Source organism: Sturnira hondurensis, unplaced genomic scaffold (genome assembly GCF_014824575.4).
Source record: "Sturnira hondurensis isolate 20B ecotype Veracruz unplaced genomic scaffold, ASM1482457v3 Scaffold0025370, whole genome shotgun sequence".
Classification (NCBI taxonomy): Eukaryota; Metazoa; Chordata; class Mammalia; order Chiroptera; family Phyllostomidae; genus Sturnira; species Sturnira hondurensis.
The window spans coordinates 9533645-9546618 of record NW_028098001.1 but is presented as its reverse complement, the minus strand read 5'-3'; the positions used below and the strand labels follow the sequence as shown (position 1 = coordinate 9546618).

The 12974-nt window shown below is 44.7% G+C and overlaps 1 protein-coding gene across 2 annotated transcripts in view; it reads left to right on the top strand.

Annotated features, from left to right (window-relative positions):
* The window catches only part of MRAP2 (melanocortin 2 receptor accessory protein 2), a 46659-nt gene that overhangs the window by 29784 nt on the left and 3901 nt on the right, over positions 1-12974 (top strand). For both annotated transcript variants that reach the window (XM_037039449.1, XM_037039448.1), the window contains one exon: positions 6275-6374. In XM_037039449.1, coding sequence (XP_036895344.1) covers positions 6275-6374 — 100 coding nt within the window. The remainder of the gene's footprint in view (positions 1-6274; positions 6375-12974) is intronic.

Genomic DNA, 12974 nt, shown 5'->3' with positions numbered 1-12974 from the left:
CGGGCGGACAGTAACTCCCCCGATGGTTCCCACCCACTGGTCTCCGTCAGTAGGTCCTCGAAGGGCTTCAGAATTACTCACTTCCCGGACAGAGGGCTTTCTATTTTTGTTCCTTAAGAAATTATTAACTAGGCCTGACTGGCGTAGCTCAGTGGATTGAGCGCGGGCCTGCAAACCAAAAGATGGCGGTTCGATTCCCAGTCAGGGGCACATGCCTGGGTTATGGGCCAGTTTTCAGCAGGGGATGCATGAGAGGCAACCATGCATTGATACTTCTCTCCCTCTCTCCTTCCCTTCCCCTCTAAAGATAAATAAATAAAAATCTTTTAAAAAAGATCTGAAAAAAAAAAGAAATCATGAACTAAACTACATATGCTTTTCCCCTGAAGTCAATAGTAATAATGAGATGTTTTCACTCATTCCTTTCTTGATGTCTGCTCAGGACTTCTTTGTGGAAATTACAAAAAAAAAGAAGGACCTGGAACCTGTTAGGATATGTTGCCATTGGCCATCAGATGGAGGGCTGTTTGCGGCTGGGTGTGAGACTTCCCTCCCTCAGATACTTCAGTTCTTTAATCTGCTGTTTTCCTGGGACAATCTTCAAGTAAGGGCACTTACTTATTAAGAATTTTAGTGGATATCAAAATGACTGGACAAATACACACACACACACATACATACATACATATATTGTAATATGGGCTTTTATACCTTGGTGGCATACATTTTATTTTCGTGTCACTTTGCTCTGGCCTCTTGTCCTTAATTTAAGGGGCAGGAAAGACAAACCTGCTGCTGTAATTTTGGTTGGTACATTTCCAGAGACCATTGAAAATGTTTTTAAATCATATTATATTCTAGAATTGCATATAGCTGAGAAAATTCCTGCCAAACACAGGCAGACGTGTGACACGTTCCATCCTCACATACCATACCACTGCTGAGGAGCACACCTGGTAGTTTTAACACTCCCATTAGGAGAAAGCAGGACTGCCTGGTTGAGTCCTTACTGTTCTGATTTGGTAAGAGATTTGGTTAATGTGGATGTCCTTAACTTTAGGAACCTGACAATAAATGAGAGACGTAGGAAAGAATAAAACACTTTTAAAAGTCCTCCGTGCATATAGGAAAATAAAAAAGGAGTAAGGTTTTTTAAATGTTACTGTGCCCTGGGACTCAACTCTGGACCTCTGTAGTTTTCTGCCTACACTCATTCATCCATCTCTTGGGTGTGAACATCATATATATGCTGATGACTCTCAAATTCCACCAAACTCCTCCCCTCCCCATGTCTTCTCAGATGTCTGACAGGTCTCAATGTAACAGATCCCAAACTGAGCTCACAAAGAGCCTGCTGCTCCTACAGTGGGCCCCAATAAAAAATAGTAAACTATTTTACTGTGTACATCAGTGTAGTTTCTTCTATTTTTAAAATGATATGATTCTCACCTTCAAGTATGTCTCCTTGTTTTGCTGAGCAAAATTCAAAGCCAGTTAGGTTCAAGTTCAAAGGAAGAAAAGGAAGACATTTCAAGGTCAGGACAACAAGGTTCATAGCCATTATCTTCATTCATTTGCTTTATCTGTAACACCTAACAGTTGACAATAATAGCTATATTCTTAACTGGATTAAGTTCTCCTGCCTGCTAAAATTGAGATTCCTACCTTCAAAGGGTCTTTCATCTGAGAAACAGATTTTGATGGTCATTTGAATTTTCTTTTGCCCTTGGTTTTTAATTTGGTATTAAACCATACAACTTATCAGAAGTGGACATATGTCTGACATACATGTGGCAGTAATGGAATGGACACTCATTTATTCAACATATGTGTACTGAGTGCCTGTTTTGTGTGGTACTATTTTAAGCATTGGAGATATAAGAGTGAACAGAAAAGAGAAAAACACCTCCTTTTATAGGCCTTGCCTTGTAATGGGAGAGACAGACAATAAATAAGTCAAATGATCAAACTATGTCAGATGGTGATTTTAAAAAAGGGAAAATAAAGTAGGGACAGGATGTGGAGTGTGGAGACAAAAGTATAGTGTGGCCGTTGAAGGCTTTACTGAGAAGGAAAAAATTGACAGAAGACTTTAAAGAAGTAAGAAATTGAGCTGTAAGATATCTGTGGAAGAACATTCCACAAACTTCTCTATGCAGTTGTGAAATGCAACCTGCAAGTAACAACAAGGAGACCAGCCTGGGACCGGAGGAGTCATTAAGAGGCAGAGCATCAGGAGATGAAGTCAGGTAACCGAGAAGAGGATGTCATGGCCTTAGAGGTCAGGCTAAAGACTTTGGCTTTTTTTTTGGTGGGGGCAGGAGAGTTATTTGAGGGTTTGGAGGCGAGGAGTGGCCTCTGGCTTAGGTTTCAGTAAATCCACTCTGCAGCCAAGGAGGGCAGGGGATGAGACTGGAAGCAGGGAGGATTGGCCCATGGTGGGCAGAAGTTTGATTCTCAATAGGGTTTGTCAACGGTTGGCAGTGGGGTGGGAGAGAAAAAGAAGAGCCCAGGATGACGGGGGCGGGGGGTGACCTGAGTAATTGCTAGGATAACTTGCCATTCATTAGCTGATATGGGGTCAACTGTAGGAGAAGCAGGCTCGTTGTGAGCTCAGTTTGGGATCTGTTACATTGAGACCTGTCAGACATCTGAGAAGACATGGGGAGGGGAGGAGTTCGGTGGAATTTGAGAGTCATCAGCATATACATGATGTTCACACCCAAGAGATGGATGAATGAGTATAGGCAGAAAATTACAGAGGTCCAGAGTTGAGCCCCAGGGCACAGTAACATTTAAAAACTGGGGGACATTGAGGAGACAGCAGCAAAAGATCCTGAGCAGGCTTTACAGGAAGACTGGAAGGAAACTGGGCTACTGTGGTTTCCCGGAAGCCAGGTGAAGAAGGGTCCCAAGGGTGAGACCCTTGTCCGGGTCAAATGCTATTAGATCAAGTTAGTTGAGGGATGAGCGTTAACGGTTGGATTTAATATGTAGACTGGCAATGACTTTAAAAGCAGTTTTAGTGGACTGGTGAGAGTAAAGGGCTGATAGAATGGGTTCAAGAAAAAAAATAGGAGAAGAAAAATTTCTCAAGAGTTTTGCTATGAAGGGAAGAAGAAAAATGGGACATTTATGAATGGCTTGGCTGGGTAAGACCAGATATTCTTAGAGAAGCAGAAGCAAAAGCCTGTAAGTCAATGAGTGGACATGGCTACATCTTATCAGGACTGTTCTGGCTGCTGTGTGGAGGAAAGGCTGAAGGAGCATCTGTTATTCTGAGCCATCACTGGTGGCCACATTCCATGCTTTGATCCCGTGCCAGCTTGCAGATAACACCTGATATGATGGGTGCATGGATGCGTCAGCTGGAGGAGGGGTCACTGAGCTGAAAAAGCAGAGCCAGAGCTCTGAAGACTTGAGTAAGAGGCGACATTGGGAGCCCAGTGCAGACAATCACCTGAACATCGCTGTGGGCGCCTTGCCCAAAATTCCTGCCCCAGAACTGATCCTAGTGCCTTAGGAGCCAGAAGTGTTGCCAGGACAGTGCTAGCTCTGGTGTCCTGAATCCTCTGTTTCAAATTAAACATCAGCCTTTGTTTTTCATAACAGCACAGGATGCAAAGGCCCTAATTTATTCCTAGGAGATGGAGAGGCCTGGTGACAGGGTGGTTGCTGCGTGCACAACAGCGCCATCCTACTGAAAAGCGTGCACCTGTCAGCCTTCAGTGCTCCTTTCATTGACTGCAGGTCAGGTTAAGGGGAAATTATTTTATTATGACACGCCCCATTTGGAATTCCTGTGGCAATTTTCTCTGCCCCTTTACAGTAATGCTTTCTCAGTAACCCAGTCTCTGGACAAGCAAGGCTTCTCTTGGCTTCCTTAAGCACAGGACTCATTCGAACCTCACTCTATATAAACCTCTAGGCTGACTTCCTCCCAGGAAAGGGTGTTTTAAGGAAGACCAGGGGCTGTGTGTTCCCATTTTATCACAGTGCCCATGCCCTTGAAACGTGGCATAGAAATAAAATTTCAAGAGAGTTTGTCTGTTCCTGGGGTGAGATGGGGGTCTCCCACCTACCCAGAGAGGGGCTTCAGGTGAGAAGTACCCTGGGATCCGCCCCCACAGCAGAGGGTGGGGTAGAGGAGAATTAAAGGAAATAATTGGAGGAAGCAGAATTTTGTTTGAAGGAGAATGTGAAAAGCAAAACTATATAAGTAAGCAAGGATAAATTAAACCTATCGTGATGAGCAAGAGATGCCACATGGTCAAGGGAACATTTGGATCACAGAGGTTCTTGAATTTTAACCCCAGAACCTCTGCACTCTGCTCTCCCGCGATCCCCCAAGGGCTGGGACCCTCTCCTGCCCTCGTTGTTATTGCTTTTTGATCAGCTCCCTGGGGCAGTGGCAGGGTGGAGGGAAGGGTCTGGGCTGGATGAGAGACACCCCACTTCCACCTCTGCCTGCCCTGGGTTTGGGAAGTGGGGCTGGCGGGGGGGTGGGGGTGTGGGGGGTGGCGGCTGATGGAGGCGTAGGTACCTGCAGCTGTCTGCGTGCGAACCCCTTCCCAGACAGATTTGGAAAATGAATCAGTTGGATGCAGTTTGCAACCGAGAACTTAAATGTAATGCTGGTGTGTCATTTTCAGGTTTTGCTTTCGTTCTGCCGGCGGGCAGCTGAGGAAGCACAGCGTGCCAGCTTTTGTTCGTGCAGCCGTGCTTTGCGGTCTCCGCCCCGTTAGTTGGGATGTTACTGTTACATCTCGGTTGCACTTCTTTGCATGTGTTTTTTGGAACTTGTCCGTATTTCTTTTTTCGGTTTCATTTCCATTGTGTTATAAGGCAAAACCTACAATTTCTGTTTCTTTGGCATATTAACCCCAGGAGAGATACATCAGTTTTGCATCCAGAGTGCGGACTATTTAGCACATAGTTGAATGGAAGTTGTTAACCTTTGGGCAATGATATATGCAGAATGACAGTATGAATTATACAGAGTAAACCACTAATCTGATGTCTTCACTTTAGAAAAAAATGAATTAGAATTTAATTATTGCTTTGCATTTAAACACACTTAGTGTATAAGCCATTTATTTTTTTAAAAAATTGCTAGGCATTCTCACTGTATTTCCAATAGGTTAACTTCTTAGAATAAGTCAGATAATGTAAAATAATTCAGCTGTGTTTTCTTCCCCAGACCTGAGACCCTATTATGTAGGCGCAGGTTCTGTGGACAGTCCAGTCTCATCCCAGTCCCAGAGACATGCCCCTGTGATTTACGCACAGGAGGGTCCGTGGGGAGAAGCACAGGCACGAGGCTGTGGGACTCAAAGGAGGGAGAGAACCCAGCAGCTGGTGGAGTTGGTCCAAGAGTGGTGAAGAGATGGTATAGGGACCGGGCTTGAAGGGTGCGTGGGCTTTCATCAGCTCTCGGTGGGGGGGATGTTAGTCTAGTCAGGTAAAGGTGAGAGCCCCTGAAAAGGCCTGGGGATTAGGAAAGTGTCACTGGGAGTTAAGGTAACTACAGGGACACAATGTCCCCTAGTCTGGATTGGAAACATGGGTTTAAAGTAGGAGTAAACTGGGAGAGAATAATTTTAACAATGACGGCTGGCAAATGTGGGGTGCCTTCTTCTCAGATGCCAGACATTGTATAAAGTGCTTTACCTATGGAATCTCTTTCAACCTGGAAGAGGTCAGGTCTCGCTTTGTGGACGAGTATTTCATCAAAGAGCAGTGTTGTGAGAGCTGTGATGGAGCAGGTCCGTACCGGGATGCAGTGCCTGGAAGGTGGAAGATGGCAATGGAGGCTGTTCGTGTGTCCTCGGGGAGAGGTGATGAGGACCGAACTGTTTTAGCATGAAGCAAAGTGGAAACGCAAAGTTGGGTCGGTTTGAATCAGAATTCACTTTAAACTTTACATTGTGGTTTCTGCTAAAAACTGCATTCTGTCACTCAAGTCATTTCGGTAGACTCTTGGGGACCCAGATGGCCTTTGCTGTGTCCTAGGTTCCTTAATGAGTTATGGAAACCAGTGGTGAGGCTGCCATCTTTTAGTGTTACCTGAGACCGGAACCTGGAGGTGACACAGATTCTTCTCCGCCACTCATTCCTTATGTCTTGTCTGTCCCCAGCTGATGCAGGGGTCAGGATTGTCCCCTAAGATTGTTGATGTCCTAACTCATTTCATATACCCCAAAGGCTCAGGTTTCTTGAATGCTCAAGTTCTCAGCTGCTGAAAAATACTAATCCCATGTTAACTGTCTTGCAGATTCCATTGTGATTGGATTTTGGGTTGGTCTCGCAGTCTTCGTGATTTTCATGTTTTTTGTGCTGACTTTGCTGACCAAGACAGGAGCCCCACACCAAGAGTAAGTTTGGGCTGTTCCTAAATATGTGTTAAGCCCCACAGGGAACTGAAGAAACAGGAATAGTTGCAGATAGCTACCTGCCCCAAGTGCTTGTGGGTGGGACCTGCCTTCCTCCTGGCCTCTTGCCTCTGGGCCATTTGCAAGTGGGTCCTGATGAACCTGGGTTTTTGGTCCTTTCATGCAGCCCTACTGCTGGTTCAGGCCTGACTTTTGTGATGAAAGACTGATTAAATAGAATGCATTTTCTCCTTAGTCCCAAAAGAATTTAGATGACTCACCAGTCTAAAAACAGTGAATAAAGACAACAGCAAAGCAGGATGAAAACTAGTTTTAAAAAACATTTCAAGGAGTAGAGAAATAGTTGTTACTGAGTATTTGATTGAATTAATCATTGACAATAAATAATGAGTTCAATGCTGAGTTTCCTTGAAACTAGGATAAAAAAGGGAACATCAAAGATTATGTGATTCTCATAGGGGAATAAAGAACATTTTTTTCTTGGGCTTTGGATTTGAGGAGGAAATTCTTACAGGCGTGCTTAAAGAACAGCGAGTAACATCAGAAGGTAATTGTTCAATTATGGCATCCAAAAATCTCAGACATGTTTTAGAGATTTTTTTATACCAACTCTTTTAAAAAGGGGGAAAAGGACATGCGTTGGAACCTTTGTAGTGGGCCCCAGCAGGCACAGGCAGACGCTCGCATCAGGGAGTTATAAGAGCATCTGATGAAGGGACTGCCCATACATTGTGGCCAGAGAGAGAGAAGCCCCACAGGACAGGGCAGCAGCCCAGGGCTGGGGATCCTGAGGAGTAGCTTCTGCCCTGATCTGAGGGAGGCCTGTATGGGAGTCCTGCAGAGAAGGCAAAGGCAGGAGAGAGGGACACAGACACCCAGTGTGATCTCTCAGAGAGGCAGCCTCCAAGATTGATGCCCGCACCTTGCTTTCCTGCCCCCTTCCCTCCCGTCTCTCACCGTTGCTCCCACGGGAGGAACACAACAACACAACCAGCAGCCAAAGCCTCTTTCAGAGTCTTATGACTCCAAGAGCAGGATGGGGGAGGGTGGAAGGGACCTGGGGAGTGATGGGAGAAACGTGGCACACTTTCTAATCCTTTAAATTCGGTATCTCACTGAATGCGCACAGCTGACAGCAGTGTTCTTTTTATTGCATTTCACCAGATAGTCTCCAGTGCCTGCCATTCAGTCTGTAGCCTGCACTTGAACTATAACAAATGTCTGGGTACAGGGAACAGTTCTGTCCATAACTCAGCTATTTCCAGACATCAGGGTCTGGAAAAAAATTAAACTCCTTTTACACAAAAGGCAAATACCGTTTTATCACAGCATCTGGAGACATAATGTTGAGGATCTATAACAGCCACTGAAAAGGTGTGAACTTTCCCCTTTCTCTCTCCAAGTCCTCATAGACATTTGCACATGCCTCTGTTTCTGGCATATTGGTCCATGGGATTTGAAAGTAGGGTGCGGACTGCCAGAGTAGTAAGAAAAGCTGAGCACAAAACTCAGATTAGGGCACATCTCACTGAGTGGTCAGGGAAGAATCGCACCGCACTATCTTCCTTTTCCTCAGAGGGACGGATGCAGTTTTGCTGCATAGTTATTGAGATGGATTTGTTTGATGTAGGATGCAGGTGATTGTGTAGGTGGGAACCCTAGCCCGAAACAGAACATGACTTCCTGTGATGATTAATCTTATGGGTCAAGTTGGCCAGGCCATGGCACCCAGATATTAGATCAGACATTATCCCTGATGTTTCTGTGAAGGTGTGTGAGCACATGTGTGTGTTTAGATGAGACTAATGTTTAAATCATCATTCTTTAAGTAAAGCAAATCATCCTCTATAATGTGGGTGGTCCTCATCCAATCAGTTGAAAGCCTTCTTAGAAACAGACTAGCCTACCTTAAACTAAAAGGAATTCTGGCAGAAGGCTGCCACAGACTTGAACTGCAACTCTGCCCTGGGTCTGCAGCCTGCTGGCCTACCTGCAGCTTTTGGACCTACCTGTCTCCTCGATCCCATGGGCCAATTACTTAAAATAAATCTGTATATCTTTCTATAGACAGATGAAGAAAGAGAGGAGGGGAGGGAGAAAAGAAAGAAAAAGAGAGAGAGAGAAAGGAGGAAAGGAAGGAAGGAGGGAAGGAAGGAAGGAAGGAAGGAAGGAAGGAAGGAAGGAAGGAAGGAAACATCTGTCACACACACAATCTTTTGGTTCTTTGTTCTGTTTCTCTGGAGACACCTGACATGTCACGATGACCCTGAAAAGCTGAGATTTGCATTTCCAGTCTTCCAACAGGCAGTACAGTTTTACTGCAAACGGTTTCTCATTCGATGGCAGTTCTGAACAGTCTCAGTCAAAGAGCAGGGGTCACTGTAACTCTATGTCTTTCAGAGAAGTTAAGGAGAAGGTCTTACCTTTTTTTTTTTTTTTTTTACTTTTAGTATAATAATGGATCAGCCCTCTGAGATATACCTGAAATGCTTTTTGGAGTCTAGGGCAGTGGAAGATAAGGCATTTTGTTGCAGTGTATCAACAGAAAATGGAAAGAAGCAGACGTGCAGAAAAATTTCTAAGTGGGTCAGTTAAAAAGGCTTTTTGATTTTAATAAATTTGACCTTTATTTAGCAGTAATATTCTCTACAATAGACATTATTTTTTCCATCTGGCCAAAAATAACCCATTTTAAGTTTGCCTGTGATGCTTAGGCATAGAAGAAAGAATGATAAACCATTGAGAATATTAGTGAGATCTTTTAAAAAATGTTTACCACATACTAGGGTCTACCAATCACTTGATAGGTGTATTCTCACGAAATCTTCATAGGAAGTTGAGATAAACCCTATAAGTGTCCCCTCTTTACAGACAAGAAAAATGAGGCTGAATCACTTGTCTGAGGTCTCATGGGTGAAAAAAAAATGCTGTGGAGCCAGGCCAAAGCCTCTTTTGCTCTGAAGCTCCTGTTAGCAAACCACTTCAGTAAATCAGTCAATGATTTCTTATAACAGTAATTTTTAATCTTCTCCTGTTGAACCAAAGATATTAGTGAGCAATCAAGTTTGTTTTCTTTTACCACATATTGGACCAAGCATGAACTCTGGAGAGTCAAAGATTTCCAGATTTCTGTACTGAGATTTTGGCTGGATTCTTAACCTCCTCTCTATGCTTGAGTTTCCTCATTTGTAAAAAATACAGTCGTCCCTGCCTCCTAGGATTATGGTGAAAATTAAGTGGGCTAATGCCCGGGGAGCCGCGGGCAGGCTCTGGGATCACAGCGGCACCCTGTGAAGGTGAGTCCATCCCTTCTGTGCTGGTGGAAGTCTGGGTAAGGGTGGGAGGGAGAAGAAGAAACCCATCCCCCCACGGGCCATCCAGGGCCCAAGCACGCAGGTAGCATCTCTGCTTGTCAAAATGTTACCTCATCTGCCCCCACCTGAGTGTGGGTGTGTCTCCCAGTGAAACAGTAGGATGGATATAGAAAATCTACATAGAGAATCTCAGTGATGGCCTGAAAGGACTGACTTGTCTGAATGCTGATTGCTTTGTGTAGAGGCTGTCTGGGGAGTTTGTCCTAAGAGCAGTCACTTCCTTAATTAGGATATCACGACTATGACTCCACTGTTCTGGTTAAGATACCTGACCAAGCCTGAAAGCTCAAAATGGATGAGCTGTGAATCGGCTAGTGAATGCCATCTTTTCCCCCATGGAGGCATCTGGGGGCTTGAATGGCTCACCAGGGTCTCAGCTTTGCGACACATGGGCAGGGTCTGTGTATCCCTTTTGCAGTGGTAAGACACCGGGATGGCAGAGGCCACCACCCCTGCCCCCACTCCCTGTCTCCATAACCACACAGACAACACTCGTGGACTCTATTATCTTCCATGCATAGCTAAGACTCTGCCTCAGAGTCGTGTTCAAAACACCACTCCAGGCAGCCATCAGGAATCGATCACAGTTTACCTGAGAGAGATCATGTATTTTCCATCTCTTTGGATGGCAAAGAGTTGAAATCTATTCAACTGCACACAACTAATGACATCATAGTAAAACAGGCAAGTGTGTTTCCCTCAGGTTTTCAACTTGGGATCATATTAGGATAACAACTTCTTTAATGGGAATCACTGACTTCTCAGTGGCTTTTGTTCAGGGACAGAGAGTGCAATAGTTATAGGTTATAAGACAGTAGGAAACAACTCTCCGTATCTCAGTCTAGCACAACATGGGCTTGCTTCTCACTCAAACTCCGTGTCTGCCAAGGGCCAGAAAGGGGTGGACAGAAGCTTCTGCACGTGCAGCTGCGGTAGCTCCAACTCTCAGCCTCTGGGGCTGCGGGGACAGAGAGGAGGAAGCCTGGAGATCTCACCTCTGCCCCTCTGTCCTTCATCCAGGAGGTGCACATCCCCTCTCACAGCTCATGGGTCAGAGCTTGCCACGGCCACCTGGCTGCCCGGACTGGGCAGGCTCATCTTCTGCCCAGGCGAGCAGAACCAGATACTGGTACATTCTAGTAAAGGGCACTGTAGAGGGGGAAGGGTGTTATAAAGCTGACATCACCTTTTTAAAAAGCTTTTAGGTCCAAGAAGCAGCATTAACGGGGGCTATTTTCCCCATGGAATATGTGCTGTTGTGTGTGGGGGAGTAAAACCCTCTTACCTGGATCCCTCATGGGCAGTGAAGATAGAAGAGCCATTTCCCCTGCTTTCTCAGTGAAGGGGCCATTTACTCCCTATGCTGTCTTGTTAGAGCATTATGGCTCCACTATCATAAATCTGCCGGAGAAAAAGAGTAGCAGGGAAGGCTTGGATCACATTTTTATGTTGAACATTTTGGACTTCTTTAAAAAAGTATCAAACCCAAGACATCATGTGCCTTGAATACCCTCCGCTGGTAGCCTTTGCTAAGTGTACTTTGTCCAAGTGGGGAGAAGTGCAGGGTTGCACACGACCCTATGAAAGTGGAAATCACATTCTACCTGGCATTGCAGTTTCCCTGAGTGTGGCACTTGGCTACAGGGTGAATATGATGCAGCTACAATCTACCAGCAGGAGAGTGTCAGCGCTCAAGGTCTTTGATAATGACTGAAGCTGCAGGAATGAGCTGGCGAGTGCAGTTGGGGTGAGTCGTTCCCAAGGAAACCCTATCACTCCGAGGGGTCTACCCCTATCAACAGGTAGAAAATCTGACTATGTTACGGATCTGATTCAATATACACCTTTGTTCAGGGCTCGCTTCTATTCCCTATCAATTAAGAGGTGTTTCCTCAGTGCACGGCTGTGGGCTTGCTCAGGACTGTGCTGAGGGCTGTGGTAAAGTTGTGGAGTTTTCCAGGGAGACTGACATCTTCCTGGAAGACAGTGTTACCAACTAAGGTAACCAAAAGTTACTTTGCACACACAACCCTCACTACGTCTGCTCATTCAAGACATCTTTAAGGAGATGGCAACTCACTGATCAAGAGAAACTGTTTGCAACTCATATACCTAGCAAAAAACTTGAATTCAGAATGTATTACAAAGTTAAAAGAGAATATTTGCAATACATATATATGACAAAGGCCTTTTATTCAGAATATATTGCCAAATGTCTACAAATCAAAAACAAAAAATAACTCAATTTTTAAACTGGGCAAAGGACTCATGTATACACTTTGCAAAAGAAGTTAAACCAATAGCCAATAAGGACTTGCAGAGATGCTCAATGTTATTAGGTATCTGAGAAATGCACATTAAAACCACAATGAGAGGCCATTTCACTCCCACTAGAATGGCTACCATTAAAAAGTCGGACAACACTAAATGTTGACAAGGATAAGGAACAACTTGAATTCTCATACACTGTGGTGAGAGTGTAAAACGCCACAACTACTTTGGAAAAACTTCACGGCTTCTTATGAAGTTAAACACACATCTACTATAAGACCAGTAATTTGACTTTTAGGCATGGACTCAAGACCAACAGACACATGTCTACGAAGAGACTTTTCAAGAATGTTCATTACAGTTTTACTCTCAACATACCCAAACTGGAAACAACCCAAATGCCTTTTAACGAGAGAATGAACAAACAAGGTAGAGTGTGTTTGTACCACAGAACTGTACTGAGGAATCAAAAAGACGAGTCATTGCGACGTGCCACCGCGTGGTGGGTCCCAAACACACGCTGAGCAAAGGAGTGCAGGCAAAAGCGCTGTGGATTGTACGATTGTGTTTGATGAATTTCAAGAACAGGCTAAACTAATCTGTGGTGAGAAAAATCCAAAGAGATTCCCAATAGGAAATGGAAATGGTCTGGAAGTGCAAGAACAGGCAAAGCAGCCCTGGCTGGTGGGGCTCGGTGGATTGAGCACCGGCCTGAGAACCAAAAGGTCTCCGGTGCAATTTCTAGTCAGGGCACATGCCTGTGTTGCAGGCCAAGTCCCTTATTGTGGGTGTTTGAGAGGCAACCAATCAATGCGTATCTTGCACATTGATGTTTCTCTCTCTCTTTCTCCCTCCCTTCCCTTCTCTCTAAAAATAAATAAAATCTTAAAGAAAAAGAACAGGCAAAGCTGTTCAATGGAAATGGAGATTAAAGCAG